At 34.1% G+C, this 27,727-nt stretch overlaps 1 protein-coding gene across 1 annotated transcript in view; it reads right to left on the bottom strand.

Moving 5' to 3' along the window:
• The window catches only part of CSMD1 (CUB and Sushi multiple domains 1), a 1,018,930-nt gene that overhangs the window by 60,672 nt on the left and 930,531 nt on the right, over nucleotides 1–27,727 (bottom strand). The window contains exons 43-50 of the mRNA XM_031611018.2: nucleotides 27,266–27,443; nucleotides 24,417–24,562; nucleotides 22,773–22,853; nucleotides 22,436–22,549; nucleotides 17,485–17,673; nucleotides 13,439–13,585; nucleotides 5,523–5,711; nucleotides 1,637–1,822 (exon numbers count right to left, since the gene is read on the bottom strand). Of these exons, the coding sequence (XP_031466878.1) occupies nucleotides 1,637–1,822; nucleotides 5,523–5,711; nucleotides 13,439–13,585; nucleotides 17,485–17,673; nucleotides 22,436–22,549; nucleotides 22,773–22,853; nucleotides 24,417–24,562; nucleotides 27,266–27,443 (1,230 nt within the window). The remainder of the gene's footprint in view (nucleotides 1–1,636; nucleotides 1,823–5,522; nucleotides 5,712–13,438; nucleotides 13,586–17,484; nucleotides 17,674–22,435; nucleotides 22,550–22,772; nucleotides 22,854–24,416; nucleotides 24,563–27,265; nucleotides 27,444–27,727) is intronic.

Genomic DNA, 27,727 nt, shown 5'->3' with positions numbered 1-27,727 from the left:
TACATGGCCAGTCTCTAATGAGGCCAGATTTAAAGTATTGCTTGAGAAAGGTTTTCAAATGGCTATAGAGAGACTCAGGCTTCATATTACCAGAAAAACACTGTAAAACAAGCTGTACTGATTTCAGCCTTCATTTTAATAGACCTGGGGAAAAAATGAATTCATTTATTACCATCACTTTTTTGTGCTGTGTTTGCTGCTCATCAGTCTCAGATGATTCTATCTCTGGAGACTAAACAAATATATACTTATAGTACCACAACTTTAAAGAAAGGTTGCTATGAAGATTATCTAAGCTTTTTAGAACTTGCAGGTAAGTAATCTTGAGTAACGCATGCGTGCCCTTGAAGAGCAATCCATGTTGAAAATACTGACTGCATAATTTTAAGGTAGATCACTAGTGTTTTTTACTTCAGCATTTGTCACTTTGCTAAGTAAAGGGAATATTTTACAAACTGAATAAACTTTTAGAAAAGGAAAAAAAAAAAAAAAAAGAGTATTAAACTCACTTAGGACTTACAAATATTAAATTAAAGTTCATAATGTAGAAAGCTATTAAAAACATTAGTAATTAAGCTCAGTTTATAGAATAGTCACTGTCTGGTAAGGTTCAATAGTGTTACAAAAACACTTTTTTTTTTTTAATCCAAGTTAATTTAATTTGTTTCTTCCCTCCAGAAAAAAAATATCTGTTCATATTTATGTTGATTAATTATTGAAGATATGTACTTTATACCGTCAATTATTATTTTTTTCTAAGACAATAAAGTGTAGTTCGATATATGAGACTACTGCTTTCCTGTGCATGGTTCTGAACATAGAGTATGCTCGTGTGATCATAGATTACTTCAAATATGGAATGAGTGGAGATGGGATGGCTTATATGGAAAGAGACCAGGGGCTGCCATTGCCAGATACACTGATTTCCAGCTGGTTCTGCAAAGGATGCAACACAGGACATAGCTGAATCCATCAGCAAATCTGGCGGCACCTCTGGGAAATGATTTTTAAAAGAAGAGGGGATTTTTTTTTATTTTCATTTATTTTTTATTTTTTAAGAGTGAGAAACAGCAGTGCAAAGACCAGTCTGAGAAAAACAAGGGAAGAGGTGCTCCAGGATCTAAAGCAGAGAATCTCATGGAGAAGCCCATGACAGAACGAGGATAGTGTTCACTGTCTTGAATCAGTACAAAGACAGAAGGAGGTTAACCCAGTGCACGAGATGTCATGTTGCATAGCAAAGGAACCTGCATTATACTTTGCAGTTCCGACTGAAAATAAAAAGAAAGACTGAAGAACTCTTACCCTGGTTAGTTGTCTACACTATCAGTGTTTCAAAAAGTTTATACAATTGATGTTTGTAACTTTATACAGTGAAGTCGGAGAACATTAGCCACAGAGAGATTTTAAGACAGATTTTTTTGAAAATAAACTTTATTATTATTATTTATTATTGTTGTTATTATTAAACACATTTAATAGGTCACTTCTATTCTACTACATGCTGAATGACTGATGATATGTTCCTGACTGACCAGTTCAGCAGATAGGTACACATAAAATCTAAACTTAATCACAGAAGATATTCCTGAACCAGTTTAAGGGAAATATGCTTGAGAAACACATGCCTACTTACATTTGCAGACAGGTGGCCTCCCTTTGTTGCTCCATAATCCATCTTCTTGACACACTGCTGTTGCTTGTTGACTAGATTCTAGCTTGAAGCCCTCATTACATTCATATATCAATCTACTGCCCAAAGTGAATTCATTACCTATAACTGAACCATTCCCAGGAGAATCAGGAATACCACAAGATACAGCTAGAAAGAAAGGAAGTAAAAGAAAAGGAAAGATAAAGGCATTTTCTCATATTGTATTATTTTATGTTTGTTTAATATTATCATAGCACTGAAATAAGAAATAGAGATTAGTAATTTTCACATAATCCATTCATAGCAACTACAATGATTTTCCCATGTTTATGACATTCCAATGAACGTAATAGTATTTGAAACTTTAATAAGTATTTTGAAGCATATCTCACATAGCTGGACATTCTATAAATCATTATTTTGGTATTGGTTGTTTAAACACTGGCAGAAATTTCAACATGGACTACAGGCAGTAGTTGTTTTGATATTCCAAATAATTTTAACTTTGTTGCTCCTTCAGAATTTTTCTACAGACAACTACTTATGCTTTTAAACTTACATTTTATTTGTTTTCTACTCAGTGAAGTTTGAGTAACATCTAGGTGCGGTTTTGTTTTGTTTTGCTTTGTTTTGCTTATTCACGATTATTTTTCTTAGATATATTTTTACCACAGTGTGATATGCTTCATTTAACAGTATCTCACAATACACAATCCTAGTGTGGAATATAATTACAAAAATATCAATTCCAGTCACTTCTACGAAAAGTCCCCAAGGCAGGATTTCCCTTTGTGAAGCATCTCCTCCCTTGATTCTGACAATGAAAAGAAGAAAGGCAACACTTTGTTATCCCTATTTTTTTAAAGCTATGTGCTTCGTGGCACTTTGAAGGGGAAATTCATAGTATTATTAGCTCTGAAAGGATATTTTCTGTGAAATGGCAACCTGTAGTTAAGGACATATCACAATATTCAAATGAATCTATTTAAAAGTATCATAAAAAACAATGTTTCTGTGTACATAATCATTACCTTGACTGTGGCACACAGTGTATTGCTCTTCAATAAATACACTGAATAAAACACAGCTTTAAAGATTTTTTCCTAAATATTTATCAATAAAAGGAGTAGTCTTGAAATTTAAAATGTCTGTTACATATACAGGCAATTGTAAGGAGCAATTCAACATTTTAGCAGTTAAAATGCCCAATAGGTAATTTTCTCCCTTCCTCCTGTTACTCTTTTTTGTTTGTTTGTTCTTAATAAAATCTATATTTCAAAAGAAGAAATCACAGACTTTGTCTGAAATCTGTTAGAGATGAAAATAAATATTTTAAAAAAAGGAATTTGATTTTTCTTACCGTCTACCAAGTTTGATGTAAGTATTTAATTTCACAACACATTGTCATGGCACCATAAACAAAGTCTAAAATTTGTTTTCAGTATTCCAAAGTTGTCACATTTGATGCATTTAAATTAAACCCAACACAGTGCTTTGCATATAATTATAATGAGGAGAGGTAAGCATTATAAAATGATGAATGGTTAGTTCATTTCTCTTGTTTGCCTCCATCTGGAATCTGTCAAATTCCTAATAGAAATAGAACGGAAGGAATGGAGCAAAATAAGCTGCTTCCTTTGTAACACAGTTATCTTAGCACTTTTTGCATTCTAAACAGGACTGCTCTTCTCAAAATTGAGTATTTCTCCCTCAAATGCTAAGAGCTGACCCCCCTGACACTAGTAGTAATGGAACAGAGAATGGATGGAAATGTAATAAGTAAGGGATTCTAGAGACCCCCACTTTCTACTTTTAATGATGTTAGAGAAAGTGGAAAAGCAGAGGGGTAAAGGCAAGTCCTGCTGCATCTGGGTACAAGCCTTTCTATTAGTAGTTGTTCCCCCAGATCTGATCACAACAGTAATGACCATGGCTTTTCATGGCTCTGATGCGTTTAAAATAAGTGTCTGTTTTAATTCTCCATCTACTCCCCTGATAACTAATTTGATTGCTCACCTAAACTAGAACACTCTGAGCCTTAGTCACGTAAGTAAAATTCTACACTTAGAAAATGTTTATTTGCCTGCTGAACTGACAGAAAGCTAAACTGTCACTGCTTCTTACTACCTCATAACCTAACCATAACTACATCAACCTAATTACATTGTACATTAAGCAGAATAGCTCTCAAAATTGGCTAGATTAATTACAACAGAGCTTAGGTAGATAGGGATTGACTTTTTTATCTTTCCCATTTTCTAGAGTTACTTGAGACATTCCTAGGTCTCCAAGACAAGACAGGTTCAGTGGATAACATGGGAGCTTGTGCCTTTTTGGACTGGTAGCTGGAGAACAGGCAAAATACCTCTGGACACATCAAATGACACTAGACTTCTATGTTTAAGCAAATTGATCAAAATTTTGGCTCATATACAGATGCTTGAACAAATTGCTTTCTCTACTTTCCAAACTTTCTGGCCAAGCTGTACAGATAGTCAGCATTCCAGATTCTTTACTACAGTGTCCCTGAGCTTCCAGCTCCTCTACCCAGCATCAGCTACTTTATCTAAATAGCCTTTTCAGTAATCCAAAAGCAGCACGTGTCCTTGGACTAATCTCACAAATCCCCCACACAGATTATTCTATGATTTCGTGACCTTCAGAAAGGTCAAACAGCATCATATGCTATTAAATTTTATGGGATTCCAGATTTCCTGGAGTCTGGAAACATGGACACACAGATACTGCTTGTAGCACACTGGAAGTCTGAGCTGCTTTCTGGCCTGGTATAAGTGAAGCCCCATGGCCCACCCAGGCATGAAAACGTTCATCCTGAAGAAATACTTAGAGCCCAAATCACTCCATATAAAAAATGTCAACTGTACTCCTTGAAGTTCTCTAGATTTAGCCAAGTGGAATATTCCAAACAGAGTAACAAACATCATATCAAGTGTCAAGTGGAAAATACAGCTGATGTTGCTTTTAGAAATAGCAGAATCATTCTTACTAGCAAGCTTGCCAGAAACAAAAATATCTGTCTTGAAGGATACATGAATCACTTCACTTAACATCCTACAAACTGAAAACAGGTTTTAATTAAAGAAGTTTTGACAAGCCTTAAGTATGAATCTTACAGCCATCTGTTTATATAAACAAAGTGATCTATAAGCAGGCAAAACTGAAAGCATTTTTTTGAACAAGCAATGTATGTATCATATGGATAGAATTTTCAGCCTTTCTACTCTCCCCCACATTCTCAATCTTATTTGACCTACAACTCTTTAGACTCCAATAACTGTTCACCATTTACTCAGTATTCTGTGAAATAGTATTTGTAAGAAAGAACAACTGTGCTTATCTGCTTCTATACTGTTTTATGTTACTCCTCGTCTATAATTTTTGACAAACATTAATGAGTTTTAAGAGATATCCAGAAAAGATAAAGTGGAAACAATCTATCTCCAGAAGACAGTAAAAACAAAACAAAACAAAACAAACAACAACAACAAAAAACAAACCCCAAAACATCAAAAATATTACTTACTAATTAAAAGCACTACTGAAAACTACTGGATTTTTATGAAATCATAGAATCATCAAGGAATCATCAAGCAAAACATTCTGTTATACAACAATATGATGAGTATTAAGAATGAATTTTTCATTTGGGCTCGTTCTGATTCCACCAATCTAGTAATTACTACTTCAACTCACCTTAAGAATATAAATTGATATGCACTTGTATAAACTCCTGATGTCAATGTGTCTTTTGACATACAGTAGCATTTATAATGCTGGATCACTGTTCTGTGAAGTGTTACTTGCAGTTAAATTATAGAAGCATGCTCAATGAGGAAACATATCTTACCTTGGCAGATTGGTACAGGAGAATCCCACTGATACATGCCATTTTGGTGACGTCTACATGTTGCATTATTCTGACCAATCATTCTATATCCAGGTTTGCAGTAATAATGAACTTTACTGCCAGCAGGACCACCTGTTTTATTTACAATTCCACCATTCCTCAAGGTAGGGTTTAGGCTGCAATAGGGAGCTAAATGCAAATAAATGAATACATAATAAGAAAATTAAAAAAAACATAAAATATACAAAATTTGCAAATTTCACATTACTTAAGATAAATATAAACCAATAAAATTAGTATAAAATGCTTTACATTAATTTTCGAATTCTAACTGTAGATTCAGAGTTCAGCTGAAGTATTCTGAAGTTTAGACGCACAGTTTATACCTGCAAAATACCTTATGCTGTTTCACATAGGGAAGCTGCAACCAGGAAATATATGGTTTGTTCAGCAAGTCATTCAAACGTAGTAAACAATCTACTTTGAGTACGATACATTTACAAATATAAAATTATTAATTGAGCAACTGAACATGAAAAATACTTTTGAACTTTTTATTAAAAGAACAACAGCACAGACATTTAAGCCAAAAAGTAAATATGTTTTAAAAAATTAAATATCAAAGTACAGCAGAAGAAATCATCACATGCATTTTTCTCAAATTAAAATTTCTGTAAATTTTGTACACAACCTTCCTACAGTTATTACACAACAACTGTTTTTTAGGTTTTGCTGTTGTCTTTTTTTTTTTTTTTTTCCAAAATAATCTAATTCAGGCAAGTGTAGTTTCTGAAATACTGAATTTACAGACATGAACCAGCAGTGTACGCTTGCAACCTGCAAGGCCAACTGTACCCTGGGCTGCATTAAAAAAGGGGTGGCCAGCAGGGAGTGGGAGATGATCATCCCCCTTTACTCGGCTCTTGTGAGGCCCCATCTGGAGTACTGCGTCCAGGGCTGGGGCCCCCAGTACAGGAAGGATGTGAAGCTCTTGTAGCAGGTCCAGAGGAGGGCCACTAAGATGATCAGAGAGCTGGAGTACCTCTCCTATGAAGAAAGGTTGAGGGAACTGGGCTTGTTTAGCTTGGAAAAGAGAAGACTCCGGGGAGACCTCATTGTGGCCTTTCAGTACAGGAAGGGAGCCTATAAACAGGAGGGGGAACGGCTGTTTACATGGGTGGATAGTGATAGGACAAGGGGGAATGGTTTTAAACTGAGACAGGGGAGGTTTAAGTTAGATATTAGGAGGAAATTCTTCACTGAGATGGTGGTGACCACTGGAACAAGTTGCCCAAGGAGCTGGTGGATGCCCCATCCCTGGAGGCATTCAAGACCAGGCTCGATGTGGCTCTGGGCAGCATGGTCTAGTGGCTGGCGACCCTGCACATAGTAGGGGGGTTGAAACTAGATGATCATTGTGGTCCTTTTCAACCCAGGCCACTGTATGATTCTATGACTTCTCAAGCACTAATTAATTTTAAATATCCCAGAAGAGCATTAGAATAGCAGGTGAGGCCTAATAATTTTCCACTTGGACAATGGGAAACTATGTCAACAACAACCTCCCAGTACTGCAATTCCTAAATAGAAAATATTTGCCATATGTTCTGTAACCTTAATGTTAAATGTTGAAATGCAATCTACAATAATTTCATTTGCAGTAGTATATTTTTGATACTTCGATAATTTAAAAGTATGATACCAGGCACATAAAATCAATTCCAATTTCAGATCATTCTGTAATATAAATCATATATATTTGGGTAATTTATGCTTAAAGAAGTTACTTAATGTAGCTCAGATCCATCTCCCTGGTCATATAAAAATCTTCGCCAATGAAATTTTAAAGTATTGACAGTAGGCAGCTAGTACCTCAGAAACAAATGATAATGTTTAAAGCAGTCCCTGTAGACCTCATCCATGCAAAAGTCTTATCAAAACTCATAGTATTCTGTGATGTAAAGGCAATAAAATAGAAACAGAAAAGGTTGATAGTCAAACAATATGCCTAATTATGTCCTAGTATGTCTAAAATACATATACTCTGAAAAAAAAGGAAAGCATTTGAAATTTTTTAATCAATTTCCTTCTTAATATATAGATAAGTATTTATTTGCACCTCCAACTGAATTCTCTTCAGAGTCCAGCATACAGCATACAGAACATCTTCTAAGATTAGAAACCAACATACTAACTAAAGGACCACAGACAAGGTAATAAATAAAAAGTACCCAAAGATCTGGAGGGCAAACGAAATACTTGAAAAATGTCAGATTGAAAACTACAACCACTGTCATCTGAGTTCAAATTCTGAACTTAAACAGGATTCTCGACAGCGTGTTCATAAAATACTGCAGTATTGTGTCAGAGGCCAAAAGAATAAAATGTTTTTCCTTCCAGCCAGTTTCTGAGAGAGGATCTTTTTTGGAACTTCAGGCTTGGGTGATAATAGGTGTAGTGACATAAGATTGCCCCCATCTAGGAATTATTTTTCCAAATGACATAGGATCCACATTTTTTAAAGCTTCTTAAACACCAGTGGTTTTTGCAAGGCAGAACATGCAGAACATTTTCAGCTCACTTAAAATCATAATGTCAATTTGCCACTTTCAACTGAAGACCAACAGGGAAATAACTGCACAACTGAAAAAAAACATCACTGATTTTGAATTTGCAGAACCATAGTTTTCCTTTCACAAAATATATTTTCTTAAGATCTGAAACATTACTGGAGAACTGAAATTTTTTTCAAAGCTGTTTACAGTGCTTTGCCTAACAGATGATCAATTAAAAAAATTCCAATTAAAAAAAATATATATATATTTAAATAGGATGCCCAACTGTCCTAGATGTTTTCATAAATCAGTCTTACAGATAATAATAGAATCAGAGAATGAAAGAATCATAGAATCACTGAATGGCTTCGGTGGGAAGGGACCTTAAAGGTAATCCAGTTTTGACCTCTACGTCTTGGACAGAATTGTCACTCACTAAGACCTCAATTATTTATTTTAACTCAACAATTTATTAACTCAATAACTTATCTTAGAAAAGGATGTTAATTCACAGCTGTATCATCGATTATTAGTCTAATAAGTTATACTAAGAACAGACTTATTAGTTAAATGTCTTAACTATTGACTTAGCAATTAAATACTGCTCTATGTTTGAAATTATAGATCAAGAAAAAGTCTTCCCTCAAATCTCATGTTACCTTTCTTTAACTTTTATCCTATGTATTTGTCGACAAACTACTGTTCTAACTTTCAGTTTTTGTCTTCATCACTGTATTACAAAGAATCTTGTGTGTTTCAGTGCTGCTATTGTTTAAACACCAATGATGCCGAAGCTTACCATCATTTTTACTTTAAAAATTCTCACTTTATAGATAAGAAAATAGACATTGGGACTTAAGTGATTAGGTAAGGTCACAAAAACAAAACAAACCTCTTCCAATTACTAAGATAGCTCTGTAGTTAATGGACCAAACATTCCATACATTACTTCAATTTAAAATATACAGAATCAGAAAGGAAAACAATACTCAACTAAGCAACAAAAAGAGTTGGGATGTCATTCTAATTCTTCTGCAGTGTGTTTTTAAATCTGACATGTAAGCTGTATGAAAACAGCAATGTAAATTTATAAAGATCAACTTCTTCCTTAGTATTGAAGTTGTGAATGACTGGATCTTCAAAAAAGAAATATCTATCTAAATATTTTCTATTTATGGTACAGATTTTCTTATCACTGCTTCAACAATTACAGATGATTCTGTTTATATTGCTCTGGGATTCAAAGCCCTATATGAACTACTGTTTTGTGACTTTTCTGCTGCAGTTATTACAGCAAGCCACCAACAAAAATTTTAGAAACAACAAAAGAAATAAACTTCTTCTGTCACCTCTAACAAGCAACTGGAAAACGTAAAAGCAAAAACAAATCAATCAATGACCTTTGCTTTTCAAGTACAATGGAGAGAAAATACAGTTGTTTAATCAGTACAAATATTAGAAACCAAGTAAAAATGAATGGTGAAGAATTCATTTTCTTGCAATAATACATGAGGCTACAATAACAGAATAAAGATAAAATAGATATGTATGCTGAAGTTTTAATATATACATTGGCAGCTCACAATTTAACTAAGTTATCACTTGCCTCATTTATTCTTCAACAAAAAACAAAAGTTAAACAAAAGCCTGTATACATCATAGAGGCAATGTAAATTTTCAAGGTAGCAAGTGAAGTGTCCCTCTTCTCAATCACCATTTTTCTGGCAGACGTGTCAAGTACTGTGCAGAAGTATAGGAATTACGACTGTAGTGTCCTTTCATTCATTCACTTCACTACAACTCAAAATAAATCACTGCTTATGGTTGTTTTTTACACTGCTTATGGTAGCTTGCTTGTGTAGGGATCTGCATGTGAGCTTGTAAATTAGCGAAGCAAAAAAAGTCCGAAGGTTATGCAGGTAGCTTTCAAAGCCATTTTGCAGGTTCAACTCATGTAGAGTTTCCTAGAAAGTGTTCAGAAAATTCCAATTTATACAATCATAGATTGTCCCCATTTATACCTAAATAACCTATTTTGGTAGAACCCAGCTTTGCCAGGAAGTCAACTTCTAGCGCTATCAGGAAAACAAACAAACAAACAAAAAAAAAGTGTGGTTTTTTTTTTTTTTTTTTTTTTTTGCAATTGCTTTCAGTGATTTTATTATCAGATCTCTCTTTCAAAGAAAAAAAAAATTTCTTTCCTACAACTGCATAAAATGCTTCCTCTCCTTGTTAGTTCAATGTAGAAAAGTATTATATGGATTAAGGTAATATGTCAGAGCCCTAAAAATAATACCCTTCTGCTGTAATAGTATAGCTCTTCTCTACTATTACTTAGCAAAAAGTCTGGAACTACAAGACAGAATACATAGAAGTAACGTTAGACAGATAGCTTACACATGCAAGGTTGTATGCTAAAGTAAACACTAAATATTCTTCTGAAAATTCCTGCACTCTAAAGAAGAACAGTTATGACAAAAGTGCAATTTGCAAAATGTACAAGCGTAGTTGGAGAAAAAGGAGAGGGTTTTGGGGAGCAGTAATTCACTTCAATAAGTCCTTCATTATAAGAAAGCCTTCTGGCTCAGACACAGCTGCCATGGTATCAATAGCCTTTTTGGGATCCTGTATTTTTCCTTCCCTCATTAAGATTCAAATCCAATTGTTTATGCTACCACTCACTGTTACTCTTCTTTCATGCTGTCTATTTTCATTGAATCTCATTTGAAATACACAGTTTGGAGAAAAAAAGCAGACTCTGGATGCTACTAAGGCAGAAAAAGCAAAACAGTTGTTTGTTCCTAAAACATTGCCATAAGGATTACATATTTCTCTTCATTTCCCAAACATTATTATTAGCTGTGGCTAGTGCCATAATAATTGATGAACTAAGCGTGGAAAAACATGTTTTTTTTTTACACATAAAAGTGTAAAATAATTTCTCATTCCTTAAAAATCAATCACCTACAGAATTTGATATTTACAAAATAAATTCATGACATGATCTCTATTCTTGTAACACTTGTATTACTTTCTCACTGTAAATTCACAATAGAAGGCCCACTCCCCACAAGATTTGCGCTCCAGTTCCCTCAGCAGCTTTATTGCTCTTCTCTGGACACACTCCAGGGCCTCAATGTCTTTCTTGTAGTGAGGGGCTCAAATATGAGCACAGTACTCAAAGTGTGGCCTCACCAGGGCTGAGTACAGAAGACTGATCATTTCCTTGCTCCTGATGGGAACACTATTTTTGATACAAACCAATATGCCAGTGGCCTTCTTGGACACCTGGGTACACTGCTGACTCATGTTCAGCCAGGCATTAACCAATGTGCTTGAAAACAACTTCCTTTCCCCCAATCCCTCAGTTTTAGTTTGTCTTTCATAATACTCCAAATGCTTCTTGATGAAGACAAAGCCTTCTATAACTAGTCCTTTTTTTCTGACAGTTTACTAATGTGGGTAGTACTTGGTGTGGGTGGTACTCGTGCAATGGTGGGTGGTAGTTACAGGTGGTGGTTCTGGGTGGTGCTTAACGGGTCACGGGGCGGTCGCGTGTCATAGTATATAAGCAGATGTTGCGCAGCAATAAATTGGCACTTGAGCTACACCCTATGTTGTGTGTCTCTTGTATCCCTGTGCCGGGTGGGGTACAGACGGAGGGGCGCTGATGTGGTGTTGCTGACCGGGCAGGGTTGCGAGGAGGTTAGCAACAACTAACTGTTCATAGTCCTCAAGTTCACAGAATCACAGAATTGCAGGGGTTGGGAGGCATCTCAAGAGTTGATCTCTTGAGAGATCTCCAACTTCCCTGCTAAAGCAGATTCCCTACAATATGCTACACAAGTTCCCAGAATAATGAACATGATTATGGTTTAGCTCAGCTCGCTTCTTTCAGCAGCAGGAGGAACTTTCCAGAGATGAGGTTGAAAGTGTATGGATGATAGAGAGCAGGAAAGAATTATGTGCAAATCATCTCTCTATACAGTGTGCCATTTAGCATTTATTTAGCATGCCTGAATGGGATATATTTGGTACTTGGAAAAATATAAAATATTCATTGCATTCTTCTCTTAATTTATATGGACAATTTTTAACCACCAAATTAACACTTATCCACTCACACATTGTTAATCAAGTCTAAACACACAAAAAAGCAAATGTTAACAACAGAGAGAGAGTAATTATCGCCTCTCTCTCACACACACTATTTACATCATGTTAAGTGACAACTAAACCAAGCCTCCCAGGAGCAGTGCCTTCAATGGGTATGTGTGACAACGTTCAAAAATAATGCAAGCAGAGTAAGAGCAAGTATCTATACATGTACATTATAACCACAGAATCACAGAGGTTGGAAGGTACCTCTAGAGACCACCTAGTCCAGCTGCTGCTAAAGCAGGTTCCCTGAAGTAGATTGCACAGGAAAGCATCCAAGTGTGTTTTGATAATCTCCAGAGAAAGAGACTCCAAAATGTCACAGAACAGTTTGTTCCAATGCTGTCACCTCACAGTAAAGAAGTTCTTTCTCATGTTCAGATGGAACTTATTCAAGCACATTGCCCCTTGGCCTTTCACTGAACACCACCAAAATGAGTCTGGCATGAGTCTGAGTCTCTTGACACCTGCCCTTTAGTTATTTATAAGCACTGATAAGATCCACTCTGTCTTCTCCTCTCCACCTTGTACAGTCACTCTCTCAGCCTCTTAGCAAAAGAGAGATGTTTCAGGCCCCTTATCATCTTTGTCTCCCTTCACTGGACTTCTTCTAGGAGATCCCTGACTTCCTTGAACTGAGGAGCCCAGAACTAGACACCATATTCTAAATGTGGCCTCACCAAGGCAGAGTAGAAAGGGAGGGGGGAGGAGGGGGAAGATAACCTTCCTTGACCTCAGCCTGCTGGCCATGCTTTTTAATTCACCGAAGGATCACACTGGCCTTCTTGGTCACAACCTCACACTATTGGCTCATGGCCAACTTTTTGTCCAGCAAGAACCCCAGGTCCTTCTCTGCAGAGTTCTCCTCCAGCAGGTCAGTCCTTAACCTGTACTGATGTATGTGGTTATTTCTCCCCAGTTTCATCACGCTACATTTGCCTTTGTTGAACCTCATAAGGCTCCTTTCATCTTTCCCAGTTCTCTAGGCTAGGGGCTGCCTTTGTACATCTGGGGCTCTTACACTCCTAGCACCATACACACCTCATCAGCCACTCTCTCATGAGGGCTGAAGGCTCCTGGCTGGTCTCTCCTCACTCTGGAGTCTCCTCAATTTCAGGACTCTGTGGCACACCTTGAGTCACCGCACTGCTTGCATTGGAGTTGATCACAAAATACAATTTAATGGAAATCATTAACAGTTACCTGAGTAACGGATCTTGAATCCTTTCTTGCTGGTTGCATGATCAGTTGACCAGCGAAGGTACAGCTGATTCATTTTGCTTGTAAAGTTCAGTTGTCCAGTATGATTTCCACTTAAAGCAACCAGTAAAGGGCTTTGCCCAGAAGAACCTTCAGAGGTCAAAAATAGGAAAGTTTTAAAGCAATACCAATGTTATTAATCTTTTCCATACTTTAGTTGAACTGAGTGTGAATATATAAGGAAAGGATAGGAAACCTTATGACACATTTTTGTGTTTTAAACTGTTTTGAACAGTTTTGTTACAGTAGTTATATACTAGAGTTCAGAACTATTAAAAGATTATTTGTTTACTATAGCAACTTTTTATGTAAAAAAGATTAGTTCATGTTGCCATAAACTAATAGGATGCTAAAAAAAAAAAGTGTCCTGGCACCAAACTGCTATACCTTCACCAGAATAAAACCTTAGATGCAGTAATAATGATCTGGGGGTTGATTAGATAAAACAACAATACTACAATGGAAGGAAAAAAATGTGACAAGCCAATCTCCTTTTGAATGCTTTCTAAAACATGAAACAACACCTTCCTCTATACAAAGGTTATCGTTTCTCCAGCCGAACTTCTTTTAGTATGCTTACTATGCTGTTTACTCTGAGTTTTATCATGTTTTGGAAAGCTAAGTTCAACCAACGCTATCTTGGTCACAACAGACGTTTCAAATAAATAGTTTGCTTCTTTTCATTTTTGCTGAGCTTTATTAACTGCAGCCTGATCAGTCCTTCATAGAATCAGAGAATTGTAGTGGTTGGAAGGGAACTCTGGAGATCACCTAGTACACCCACCTGCTAAAGAAGGTTGTGCAGGAAAGAATCCAGGTGGGTTTTGAGTATCTCCAGAAAAGCCCCCCCAACATCTCTAGGCATTCTCATGTTGAGTGAATGCACAAAAATAAAACTGATTTTAAGGAGACCTAGAAATTGAATGCAATTGTTGTCAACCTTCTATCCCTTCAATATAAGAAAAATTTTCTGGTTGGGACATTTCAGAGATGAAAGGAAGGATATAAGAGCCACAGAAAACCGTAAAAATTTAGCTTACCAGTCTTTTCAGTTACCACTATGGAAATGATACAGTTAAATAAATATTAATAAATAAACTCTAAGTAATAAAAAATACACAAAATAAGAATAAATAAGCACAGATTTAGGTGCAGGTTGCCTAGCGCACCCTAATTTAAATGTTTTGATATTTGTGTTTATGATTAGAAGTAGTGTCTGATGATTACACTGTAGGATAGACAATGAGGACTGCTGAGGTTAATTCCTATTTTTGCTGAAAATAATGATTTAGAACATAACAATCCATTTATTTTCTCTGTGCTTCACCCTAGACAGTAAAATCTGTTTAATACAATTTAGTTGGCTCATGAGGTACTATTACAGCTCAGAAATTCTCAAATAAAGGGGCTAGAAGAGTATTATTGCAGATAAAAATCTACCATACATGAATAAGTGAGACTCCTTCCTCACTAGTGATGGTGAAATTAGATTGCAGCATGACATGCCGAGTAGTCATACAACATTTTTCAGACACTGGAAGATCAGAGGAGTGGTGCTTAATTTTCACTTTCTGGACCTTGCCAGAAGGCATTTTCAGTTGACATCCAGGCAATTAAGCATCAGGACCTAGGTATTCCCGAGTTTGATTTGTTATTAGTATTTCAGAATTTGTCTACAGAAAAAACATATATTCAATTTCTAGGGTGCTGACATGCCATATGAGGCTTTCCTGAATGTTAGGTAAAAGTAGACACTACTGTCTAATTGCAATGATAGAATCACGTTGGTTTATTTGGGGAAAAAAACATCAAATAGTATTTGCTCTATTAAATAAGTACTATTCAGTACAAGTAGGCTTAATGCAGTGTTTTCAAGTTCAAAAGTCCTTGGTAATTATATTCTATGGTACATGTATAGCTTCTCTGGCTTAGAATATAGATGGGATTTCCTAGAGTTCTTACTGATAATGGGGAGAGAAAATGGCTAATGGTATTACTTCTCCCAGCTGACCAGAGTGGCCTCATTAATGGAATGCTAAGGCACCATAATTCACAATATAGTGACTCAGTCATACTCACTATTTTCCTTTGCATTCCAAAGTTGCCTTATAAAGTCATCAAAAGTCTGTACCTTAGTGAATATTATTTCTCTAACATTTTTCCTGACAATCTTTATGTCATTTCTATGTCACATTCAATGATATATCTGTATCTGAGTTAGAAAAAACATTTCAGTTACACTAATTTAAACAAAACTATGCTATTTTGGACCACATACAGTAGTAGGATATGATCTATATTTACTGCAAAATTTAGCAATTCACAGAAATAGCTAAGCCAGCTCTGGATGAGCTAGCCTGAGTTATATCCATAACTGAAAATGGTATAGCCACATCATCATCTGCCCCAACTAACTCATCATGCTGTGATGTAAAACTAATTAGCCCAGCAAAGCACATTGCTATTATGGCCACAGGGACACAAACAAGTATCTCGGCAAGGCACTGCAATGAGCCATATTTAAATATCAACTTGTTGAGAGCAAGCTTAGGAATCTCTACATGGCACTACATTAAGAGGTTATAAATATGCCATTATCACTCTCATTTAAGTTTGCTGGTGGGTGGTAGAAAAAATGGTTTTGGTAGAGCTGCACTAGAAATAAATATATAACATATATACATATTGTCATGAAATGATAATGCTTAAAAATGTAGCAACTATATTAATTTTTCTCTCAGATCTATTATTGATAATCTGATTTCATTAAATTTAAATGCATAAGAAAGAAAAAGAAAATATTCATCAGGATCAGTAAGCAGTCTAAGCAGACTTTTTCAAAAGAAAACAAAGTGATTAGACCAATACAAAATTCTCAAGCATGCATACATTGTCTCAATATTAAATACAAAATAGACTGGAGAAAAATATAGTTTTAAGAGATTTTTCAGATGATTTTCTCTGCAAACCTGACACAGACCAGTACACACATTATGGAGCGGAAAACAAACAAACAAACAAAAAAATACAACAAAAAAAAGAAACACCTAACGAATCAGAATATTTAAAAGAATGAAAAAATATTGAGGTTTTTTTCCTTCTGAATATTGTTATCAAAAAGTGAAAATAATATCTAAAATAAATCTAATAAGATTTTAGATACTAAAAGCCTTCTACCTCAGCAAAACAGAAACATATGACTATTTAATATTTTTCATTTTATAGAACTCACATAGTGAATATTAATTGGTTCTATAACAGTTATTATATATACTTGATTAATGGGGGAGGATATGTTAATGACCTCCAAATGAATAAAAATATATTAAAGAACAATCAGGGACCAGATTTTCTCATATATCAGTGAGAGCAGAACAAGAGGTAATAAGTTCAGAATTCAACAGAAACATAAGAATGGGCTGTTAATTAAACAGTGCCATCTGAGAGGCTACTGCCATGAATAACATTCCAGAAAATGAGTTTTTGTCATTTGACCTAAAACAGATGAGCAAATTCTTTAATATGAGCATTTTCAAACAAGATATAGCAGCAGTTCTGCGATAGTAGCTGAAAGTAGACTGGGCGTTTGGACTGAAATTTGAGTATATGGATTCAAATTATTTTATGAAATTGGACTATATGAAATTATACTCCACAAGTATTTCTGTAGTAGAAATGATCCATTACAAAACAGCATGTTAACTTCTCCTTTCAGACACCTCTATGCATTTCTCAGGAAACAGAAAAACTGCATGACAGTGACTTTAACAGGAGAGCTGCAGCTGCTCCTCTTCTGAAAATACCAAATAAAATAAAAAATTTTCTTGACTACATCTATAAAAACTGTCATTAACTAATAGATTTAGATTTAAGGCACTACTCTGTAGATTTGGTTATGTATCACAATATTACAAAACCAATTGTTGAAATCAAGACACTCTGTGAGCCGTTGCTCTTTCATAGGAAGATAGAATTTAAATCCTTCTTACCATCAAATACCTCCAGCTCATCAAACTGCTTTTCACTTTGAAACATTTCTACAAATATGGAGATGTTATATCCTGGATCAACCTTTATAGTCCAAGAACAGGTCTGAGAGTTAGGATATGTGCCTGGGTAACCTGGACTGAGGATTACTCCAGATGATTCTGTACGGATTTCATTTGCTGGACATTGTGCTAGAAAGGACACAGCAAGAAAAGCAATGAGAAGAGCAATGAAATAAAGTGTTTCTTTTCCATAAAAAAGGTTGTATTATTTTTTCAAAGATATATACACGCTTCAGATTCAGATTCCAAATGAAAACATATTAAAACGTATTAGAGATGGAATGAACAGCAAAGTTCCCGTCAGCACAAAAAGAAACAAGGGGCAGCTTCATAAACCTTGCTTTTATAAAAGAGAATAGCAATTACAGTGAATCATCCAAAAACCTGTCAGAAATCAAGATGTTTACGGTCAGGAGATCTATATACACTGGTGTGATTATTCATATATAAAAGCTTTAGGGCTTTAGGAATCAAGTCTGTACAAAACATAATAATATATATGGACTTTTAGGCAAATTAGATCATTTGAAAATACATGTTTTGTGCAGAGTTTATACTGCAAGCAGTCCAAGTCAATCAAGTAAGACCTTTCCAGTTATTATTTTGCTTGTTAGAGGTGTATGGCATCTGGCATGGAGGATTTTAAAATGAGAATTATGGAATATTATAGTTTGAAAAATCTGAGATGAGTTTGCTGAAAATGGTTAAAAAGTGATTGTTGAGATATTCTTCACTGACACAAGAAAATCTGTCACAAGCATATGACAGAAATGGAACCAGGGAAGGAAATGTAGAGAATTAAAAAAAAAAAAAAAAAAAAAAAAAAAAGAAAGAAAAGAAAAGAAATTAGAGGTATTTTCACAATTCCCGAAAAGTGTAAATTGCTAGCTTTCTGTTGGGAAGAAAAAAAAAAAAAAAAAAAGGAAAAAAAAAAAAGGAAAAAAAAAAAAAGGAAGGAAGAAAGAAAAAGCGAGAGGACTAGGAAATTCCACTGAAAAGGTAATTTTTAAAAAACACAGAAAATGTATTTGTCTTTCACTTGCTTTGCTCTTAGGTCACATCAATTACTTTTGTCAAATAAAGGACATCAGAAACAAAAAGATGATAAAAGAGTAAGGAAGGAAAGCTTGTTGGCTAGTTTTGAAAATATAACAGCAAAAAATCTTTTCTTTCAAAAGTAAGTAAAATTCACCAATAACAAGATAAAAAAGTGTGCTATTTTTCTCATTCTTCTGAGCTAGTTCTTAAGAACTGGCCTGAAAATAACGTATTCACTACAGGGAAAAATGTACCTTTTGCAGATGTACCTTCACACTCTTTCATATGATTCAGGAGAAGCATTGTACTGCTTTGTAACAAAAAACATTCATTTGGTGGAAGAACATTACAAGTCAATAGCGTAAAGTTCATAAAATTTCCTTCAACACATCATCACATGTAAACAACTTAAGACACAGATCAGTGCAGGATTGCTGTATGGCTTCTTTCCTCCACATATCCTATTATACTCACTCTACTAGTGGAGTTGAAAACCTTACTAACAGAACAATTAACAATTTCCAAGAGGAAAAAATACTATTTATGTAAAACAAACAAACAAAAACAAACAAACAAACAAAGAAAAAACAAACAAAAACAAACCAAAACAAAAACCCTCTAATGTATATCAGTGTAAGAAAATTCAAGTTAAAAATGAAACTCTTAAGTCTTTTAAAGTTGTAAGCAGCTTAGTGCTTCTCCTGTGTTAGTGCAGAGGCCAGGTCTCCTACTACAGCAAGCTATGGAGTCAAGAACTTTCCAATGGCTAAGTTTCCCTGAACAAGTGGTCCCTTCCAGCCTCAACCATTCACAAGAAATATATGACAGGACCTTACAAAATGAATATACAGTTATACAGGGAGATAAGAAGAGAGTATATTGTTCCTTCGCAGCTTTGTGAGTTGAATGGACAGCCAGGAGATGCGACAAATTGGCAAAACTCGCTGTGGCAATCTTTGGCTCTCTTTCTTTACCAGTGCGAACTACTGACCAGGTTCCCCTACTTAGTTGCTGATTACATAATTTGATGAGTACAATTGAAGCAAGGCTTGAATATTTACAAAATTCACATGACTGAAGACATAACATTGAGGTAATGAGATACCAGGACAGTGATAACATTTCACCTTGCTCCATAAAACAAAAGTAGCATCCATTTTCCAATAGCATCAATAATCAATATTGATAGAATAAAAATAATTCCACAGTGCTCTGTTCTATACATCATACCCACAGATGAAAACAAAAGTCTGTAATTTAGATCTTTTGTTCTCTATTAGCTGTTACCTGTAGCAAGGCAAAACAGAATACTCCTTAAATACAAAGTCACATTAATTGCTTCAGGTAAGGCATAAGTATTGTTTATTTTACTTATCAGTCAACTAACACATTAATATTATATTCATCAGCACTATATCAGATATCTTTCAGACTCTCTGCCACCTAAATTACAGCTTGATTCAACTCTTTACACATTTAGAAACTTAGTAATTGAGGTGAAGTTCACCAGTCAGGAAACTGCAGACACAGAATTAAAACTGAAGAATCAGAAAATATTTAATTGTTATATAAGTTCGTCTAATGTATTTCATAGGTAGCTACTGGTAAATGTTTTGGCATGATAATAGGAAAAAAAAATATTAAAAACAAAATAAAACAACTTCTCCAGGCATACTGAAGCACATAAGCAAACTATTTAACATTCATTTTTGATCATCTAATTGCAAATGTACATAGAGCACTGTTATTAGTTAGTTTGCATGAATTTATGCATACAGGTAAGGCTTATAGGGAAAAAAACCAAACCAAAACAACAACAACAACAACAAAAAACAAAGAACAGAGATTTTTACATTTTACAAAGGTATGTTATTGAGTGTGAGAAAATTCTGCTGCATAACATAACGTACAAATTACAAGAAACACATTACCTAACCTGATTTTTGAAGAAATTTCATTACGCTGTTTTAATAAAGACCTGACTAAGCTTCTTGACTTACCTGTCTTTTCTCATGTTTGCTATGGAAAGAATATGATGGTGCCCTAACACCCGAGGTCATGACAAACGCTCAGCTTCTTGCTGGCAAACTAATTTATGTACAATAATAATATTTTCTGTAGGGTTCTTAGGGTTCTGTACTTTAGACAATACTTAGAATGTTATCATGGCACCAAGCATAATGAGAAAGCCTGTACTCAGACAGCCCAGTGCTCTGGCTTTTCTTTAAACAGGAAAGAAAAGGGAGCTGTAAGAAAAGTATGGCATGATATAATTACAGCTGCTCTGAAAGTCATGAATTCAGACTGATGTAGAAGTGGTCACTGAAATTGATTTTTCTTGCTTTTTGGATATGTCAGCAAACTTGTTTTTTACACAATTTCCTAGAATTTGGTTTTCTATCATATAAACATATTTGTCTACTACAACATAGTGACACGGCTCAGGAAAATGAAATATTTTCTGACATCTTACAAAAATGTGAAGCTAATCCAAATAAAGATAACATAAACAATCACAAACTAGAACAGATAAAATGCAGAAATACAATAAGGCATTTTGAAAATTGTTTGAAAAACAATGCAAACTGCGTAGCAAGTAGCAATTTTTCCAAGTCTATTAGGATCAGGTAGCACAGCAGTTCCATAGCCCATTACCACAAAGTAAAATTGGAGAAAGTATTGAGAAGGCTAACAAAAATTATTAAAGGTGTAAAATATATTGTGGACTGTAGAATCATGCCATTAATATGGTGAATAGAAACTAACTCAGTACTCTTTCATTCCCTCAAAGAACTTGAAGAAAGACTTGAAGTGAAAACAGAAACTGCCAGCTTCAAATCAAACATAAGGGGAAACTTCTTCATGCACTACATAATTTAAACCCATAAAAATTTATGAATTTAAAACATTTGCATTGTTAAAAGTGGGATTGAATAAATCCATTAAAGAAAACCCTACAGGATTCAAATTAGCCTGAGCAGCTTAGCTACAATTTGTTGGAGGTCTTAATTCATTCCATGCTTGCAGTGATTGTCACTAAATCATTATTGGCCAGTGCCACATATGAATCATGACATACATGGATTTCTGATCTGATCTGGTGTATCTGTTCTTATCAATTGCATGTTCCCTTTTCTGTTGTTACTTGGTAGGAAGTGCAAACTGTCCTTAAATCACTTTTAAATTAGCATTTCAGTGTTATCTGTTGTGTATATGGATGTTGTTACTTCAAAATACGGAATATGTTTAATTGATACTAACACATTATATTTTAAAAGTAATCACAGTGTATTATGAATATGAGAATCTTTTTATCACATTTTGACTTACTCAGAAATAAACTACGTTAAAATTTCAATAATGGCATCTCATCAATAATGTTTTTCCCCCACAAATTTTGAGGCACTTCACTTTTTCAAACTGCTCAAAGACTGAAGAAAAATCTTTGCTTTGTTGTGAAATAGTATTAAATCATTTAAATGAATTTTAAAATACAGAGTTTCAGTGATAATGTAGTTAAATGAGGCTATTTTTCAATATACATGTGACAGTGCCTTTGAAAGGCAATTTACTTTTGATTCTAAAGCACTGGATATCTATCCAAAAATTTTAGAGATCAATTCGAAATTGATATGTACTTCTAAGATACTGAAGTAATAAATGAAAACTTTTCTTTTAAAAATTAATGAAAACACAGTGACCTAGAGTTTCATATTGACTGTTTAGGAAGATAAAGTAGAATGCATTCTAATCATACGGAAAATACAGTGATCTAGAATTTCATATTTAATATTTATCAAGATAAAATAGAATGCATTCTAATCATATGAAGTCCACACAAGCAATTATTTACCTTCACAAATTGGAGAAGATCCTTCAAACTGCAATTGTGTATTCAGTTTGCAGGTTAATATATCTTGTCCAACAAGAGTAAAACCAGGATGACATTTGTACTTGACAAAATCTCCTGAAAGAGTTATTAACAGGAAAAAAAAAAAAAAGAAAAAGAAAAAGAAGAAAAAAATTAAAAAAATTGAAAAAAAAATCTTGAAGTTTAAAATGAAAAAGAAAACTTCAAACAGAAGTATGCAAATATCTCAGGTGAAGGGTGAAATATATTAATAGTTTTGTTGAAATTCAGTTGAAAAGATAATACAGGAGACACAACACTATTGCCACTATTTTATCACCTATTCCATAGTCACCATCTTCTGTAAACAAATCAGCATGAGGAACTATTGGTGGAGGCTGGCACTTCTTCAGCTGATATGCTGCAAATTTAAGTGAAAATAAGATTAAGTAATGACATGTCATTTTACAGAAAAATAATTTCATATTTACACTTGTCAAATTATCAAAGCTATACTAGAAATTACAGTCCTCTGTTAAAACATTTTCCAATTTAAATGCCATGACATTACACACACACACACACACACACACACACACACACATAGAGAGAGAGAGAAAGATAATATATTTATTATCAGTATAGACAGTATAGTACTCTGCCTACATAGTTATAGGTACATCCACCATCTGACTGAATGCAGTAGCGATGCTTATGAGGATGTATTTGCAGCTACACAGCCCATCATAAGGATAATCACATTCCTTCAATTTCTTGGAAAATCTGTTCATATCAGTTACATTTCTGGCTAATCGTATGAATTCTTGATTTAAGCATATTGGAGAAACAAAGGTTTCTCAGGTAAAAGTATATATCTTTAAAAAGAAACAAAATAACAACAATGATCATAATGCTTACAAGTTAAACAGCAGCAATGCCTTTAAAACAAAATTCTTTCTTCTCTCTGTTTCAAAAAATTGTGAGCAGTCTCCTAAGGGATATGACCAGTTCAATAATTGACATTGACCATTCCCTGTAGTTCACTGTGCAGACACAGTCCTGGAATGTGTGAGTCCCCTGCCTGGTGTCTAAAGCTGGTACTTTAGTCTTTGTTCCTCAGATAAATGCTCTAGAGTCTAGACATGAGGCTACATCACATCCTTTTTTTTTTTTTTTTTTTTTTTTGTGTGTGTGTGTGTGTGTGTGTGAGATAAACATAGACAAGAAAAAGACTGCAGAATCTGTAGTAATTCTGTGAAGACTACTCCATGCAGATAGATATCTTCATCTTTCTATGATACTGCCTTCTGTTCTTGTGAATTAATTCACTCTATATTTTTGAATATCAATCCAAAACATGAACAAATTAATATACAAAATCTGAATGAATTCAGAATTAGAATTCAGAATTAGAAGTAGAACTGAAATGCTACATTTTGTGCCTGAGTTACAAACCTAATTTGCCTAGTTTGCAGGTGAGATGCCTAGCTTGCAGGGCCACAGCTACAGCCATGACTTTAACTTTGAATACAGTACTTTACTATGTATTGAACTTAAAGCTGCTGTTCAACGCTCCAGTGCCATCCCATCAAGATTTCAATAAACGATCCCTAAATTAATAAGCTGGTGAGGATTTTTGTTACAGCAGTATAAATTAATTGATAAATAAATGGGCTCAATAAATTAAACAACTCAAAGAATGATATTAGATACCAGTGATTAATATTAGCAGTAGAACATCGTTTATTCATTGTAAAAATGAATTTTAAGATTTTTTAATTTTCTTTTTTTTAAAAACAAACAAACAAAAAAAAGAACAAAACAAACTAATCTATGCTGTTATTTTTTAAAAAGTAGCAAACCTACTAAGCCCTGGTATGCCCTGTAAATAGATGTAATAATTACCCCCCATAGTTAAAAATTCTTATTAAAATTCACTTATTGATTTTCATAATTAGACCTTGATCATATAAAACAAACTGACCATGAAAATTGAGAACAAAGAATCCTCCCGTCGAAAAATCACTGTGAAATTTGAGGAGGACTTGATTGGTAGAACTGTAAGCTGTTTCCAGAGCTGTGTTCCCACTGAACACTCCGAGCTGAGGTGAGTTATGGTCAGGACCATCCCTAGAAAAGCAAACATCAAAAATCAGCTGAAGACACACAATAGCTCACATTTAAATTAAAAGTGTTTTTTTCTCTATAATATAAGTTACATATATATATATATATTATGAATATCTTTTCTAATGATTTAGAACATTTATTTATTTATTTATTTATTTATTTATTTATTTATTTATCTTATTATTACCAATATAATCTTCCTTTTATATTCCAAACCTAGTATGTGAGAAACCAAGAGTAATTTATAACTGTATTTCCAGGGGTAAAAAAATTATTGATAGACTTTTTAACATTTGATTTTTTCTGTTTTTTTTTTTTTTTTTTTTTTTTTTCTGCCAATATTTTCATATATATATCAGGTGAGGAAAAAGCCTTATGATCATATTTCTAAGATTGTTCACCTGGATCCTTCAAGTCTGTACCCATGGCTTGTATATATAGAGATGTACAACTTCATTATGTTGTTTCAATCCTAAGAGTCTTTTTACTATAACATCTATGGGGAGTAAATGAAGGGGGGGGGGGAAGCTGAAAGAAAGGCTATGTATTTCTGAACAACAGGATTGATAACCAAAGAGGAATAGTACAAAGAAAGCACGCTGCTTTCATTTTCATTATCATCATGCACAAAATGACATAGCTCTGAACAGCTAGGGCAAATAAATAAAACTACTGCTTTAATCACTGAAGAATTTTTGGAGTCCTGTAACACTTGTCTGTGGCCTTGTATATTACATGTACAGAAACTAAAGAGAATCAAAAACCTTTTATGATATGTATTTTAGATGGCTGGATATTACCTAGAAACTCTCAGAAAGCATTTAGTTTTTGATCTTTCACTGTCTTTAAACTAGAGGGATATTAGTTTACCTACAGTTGCATGGTTGAAAAGCCAAGCATTAACTCATTTTTGTCTGTTTCAATTCTATCAAGATAATCTGGTTATAAAAAGAAATATCCATTGTATGGACAAATTGGTTCAAGATTTTTAAAAAGGTATATCATGTATACAGCTTGCAATACAACTTGGATTTTAAAAAAATATAATTTAAATGAATTATTATTTTCTTATTCAGTGAATCAAGATTATCCAGGCTTCCTATTTCAACTCTAGTATCAGTGATGGTAAGAAAAAATGAACTAAAGTGGACTTTGCATAAAGATGTATTTTCAACTTCCTCCTGCCGTGTAAATAATTGTCAAAATAATGAATATTGAATAAGAGCCTGACAATTTACTTCAAGAAAACACATTTCTATAATTTCTATGCCAAGTCAGCTGTAGCTTTCTTCTTATTCCAAAAAAAATAAAAAAATAAAAAAAAATTCAGAAGTAAATGTCATATGTATGAATGACATAAACACAATTACACTTAACAGCCTACTCCCATCACTGATACATCAGAAAATAACTCTAAAGTTGTAAAGAAAGCATGCTTGTGATTTATGGGCAAACAGAAACTGTGATAAATAAGCTCTAAAATAATTATTTTAAAATGTTGACGGAAAGAATCTAACAAACGAGGGATTCAGCACATTGTATAGCTAAATATGTTCAAAAACTTGGCATGATTTTATGATTCAATAGCTTAAGCTTACAAAAAAGAATCATTAATCCAGCATTCTTTATTTTTTACCATATCAGAGAGGACAGGACTACCTAGGATGAATTTTAGACATGAACTCCATGCTAGTGCAAATATAAATGTTAGCTACATCGCGGTTCATAAACAGTCACATATAACTTTTATAATCTAATTCTATTTTCACTGTATTATATTTAGTATTATTGTCTGGAAAAAAAACTCACCCTACTCAGGAATAAGTACAATAAGACTGGACTAGCTGGCAGATAGCGGCAGCTGACTCAAAAAAAAAATAACCTGCATTCCATATTCTGTGCAAACTATCTGGAGCACATAGGAGAGAGAGGTCATTTAGCATGTAACATGGAATGAAGACTAGGAATGGGTATAGTTGAATACTTAACAACTTTTTATCAGAGACATCATCATATGCAGTAAATTTTATGAAATAACATCGGCAGCCCTGAGATCTAATTTTCCAACTGGAACCACAAAACTGAGATGGGTTTAGGAGATAAGAAATACAAGCTTGGGTAATGGGAACATAGAGTATGAAGTGACAGATATAGTGCTGAAATCCTCGTTTGGAAATATAGTTAATATGGCTATCAGCCTTACTGAGAGATAAGAAAAAAATAATTAATGCCTAAATTAATTAACACCTAAAAAATGTCAAAAGTTTTTTTTTTTTTTTTTTTGCTGCAAGCAACAGATATTGCCTTTTATATTCATGGAACACATAATCCAACATGATGGAGCTTTTTTACTTTCACATCTTGCTTTCATTTGGAAAACAGATTACACATAGCTACTGTAAAATATAACTTCTGTGCACATTGAGAAGCCCAAAAGAACTGCATGGTAATTGAGCATGTTTCAAAGTACTTTTAGAACAGTAATATTATGCATTTATACCCTGATATATCATGTTAATTATTTACACGTAGAGCTTCTTGTATATGTCATTCTTAAGCATGACAATCGAAAGGGCAATACTAAGCAAACACCAAAGCTTGGGACAGTGAGCATTCAACAAATGACTGAGAAAGAGATCACATTAAAATAAATAAATAAATAAATAAATAAATAAATAAATAAATAAATAAATAATCACATACCAAACAGCAATGTAGTCATTCACAGGTTCAGTTTGGAGTAAAGTAAAATTTATATAAATCCCATGGCCTGGAGGAACAACAATCAACCAAGTACAGTCCTTGGAATTAGGGTATTCATCTGGGAATCCTGGGGAATAAACTGTACCATTCTGAGCAGACACATTATAGCCACAAGGAGCTGAAAAGGAAACAAAAGAAAAAATTAATAAATACTTTTTTGAGTTAAAAGTAACATCAAAATACTTCCAAATTCTAACAGCTCCACTGAACAATCCCATCTAGGTCTTGAAGACAGTATCTTTTCCTTGGTTGCTTGCTTCTCTGAGATAAAAAGTACTGATATTTCTAAAAAATAAGTTTTCCTGATGTGTTTCAGATTTTATTGCTTAGAATCCATTAAAATCTACTGGAGATGCCACTTCTATTGAAACAGTTATGACACATTTAAAAAGTAGCATCTTC

The sequence above is a fragment of the Phasianus colchicus genome, chromosome 2 (genome assembly GCF_987193195.1).
Source record: "Phasianus colchicus chromosome 2, bPhaCol1.hap1.1, whole genome shotgun sequence".
In the NCBI taxonomy this organism is placed as follows: domain Eukaryota; kingdom Metazoa; phylum Chordata; class Aves; order Galliformes; family Phasianidae; genus Phasianus; species Phasianus colchicus.
Note: the sequence above shows the minus strand (reverse complement) of the source record. Positions and strands in the feature narration are given on the sequence as shown.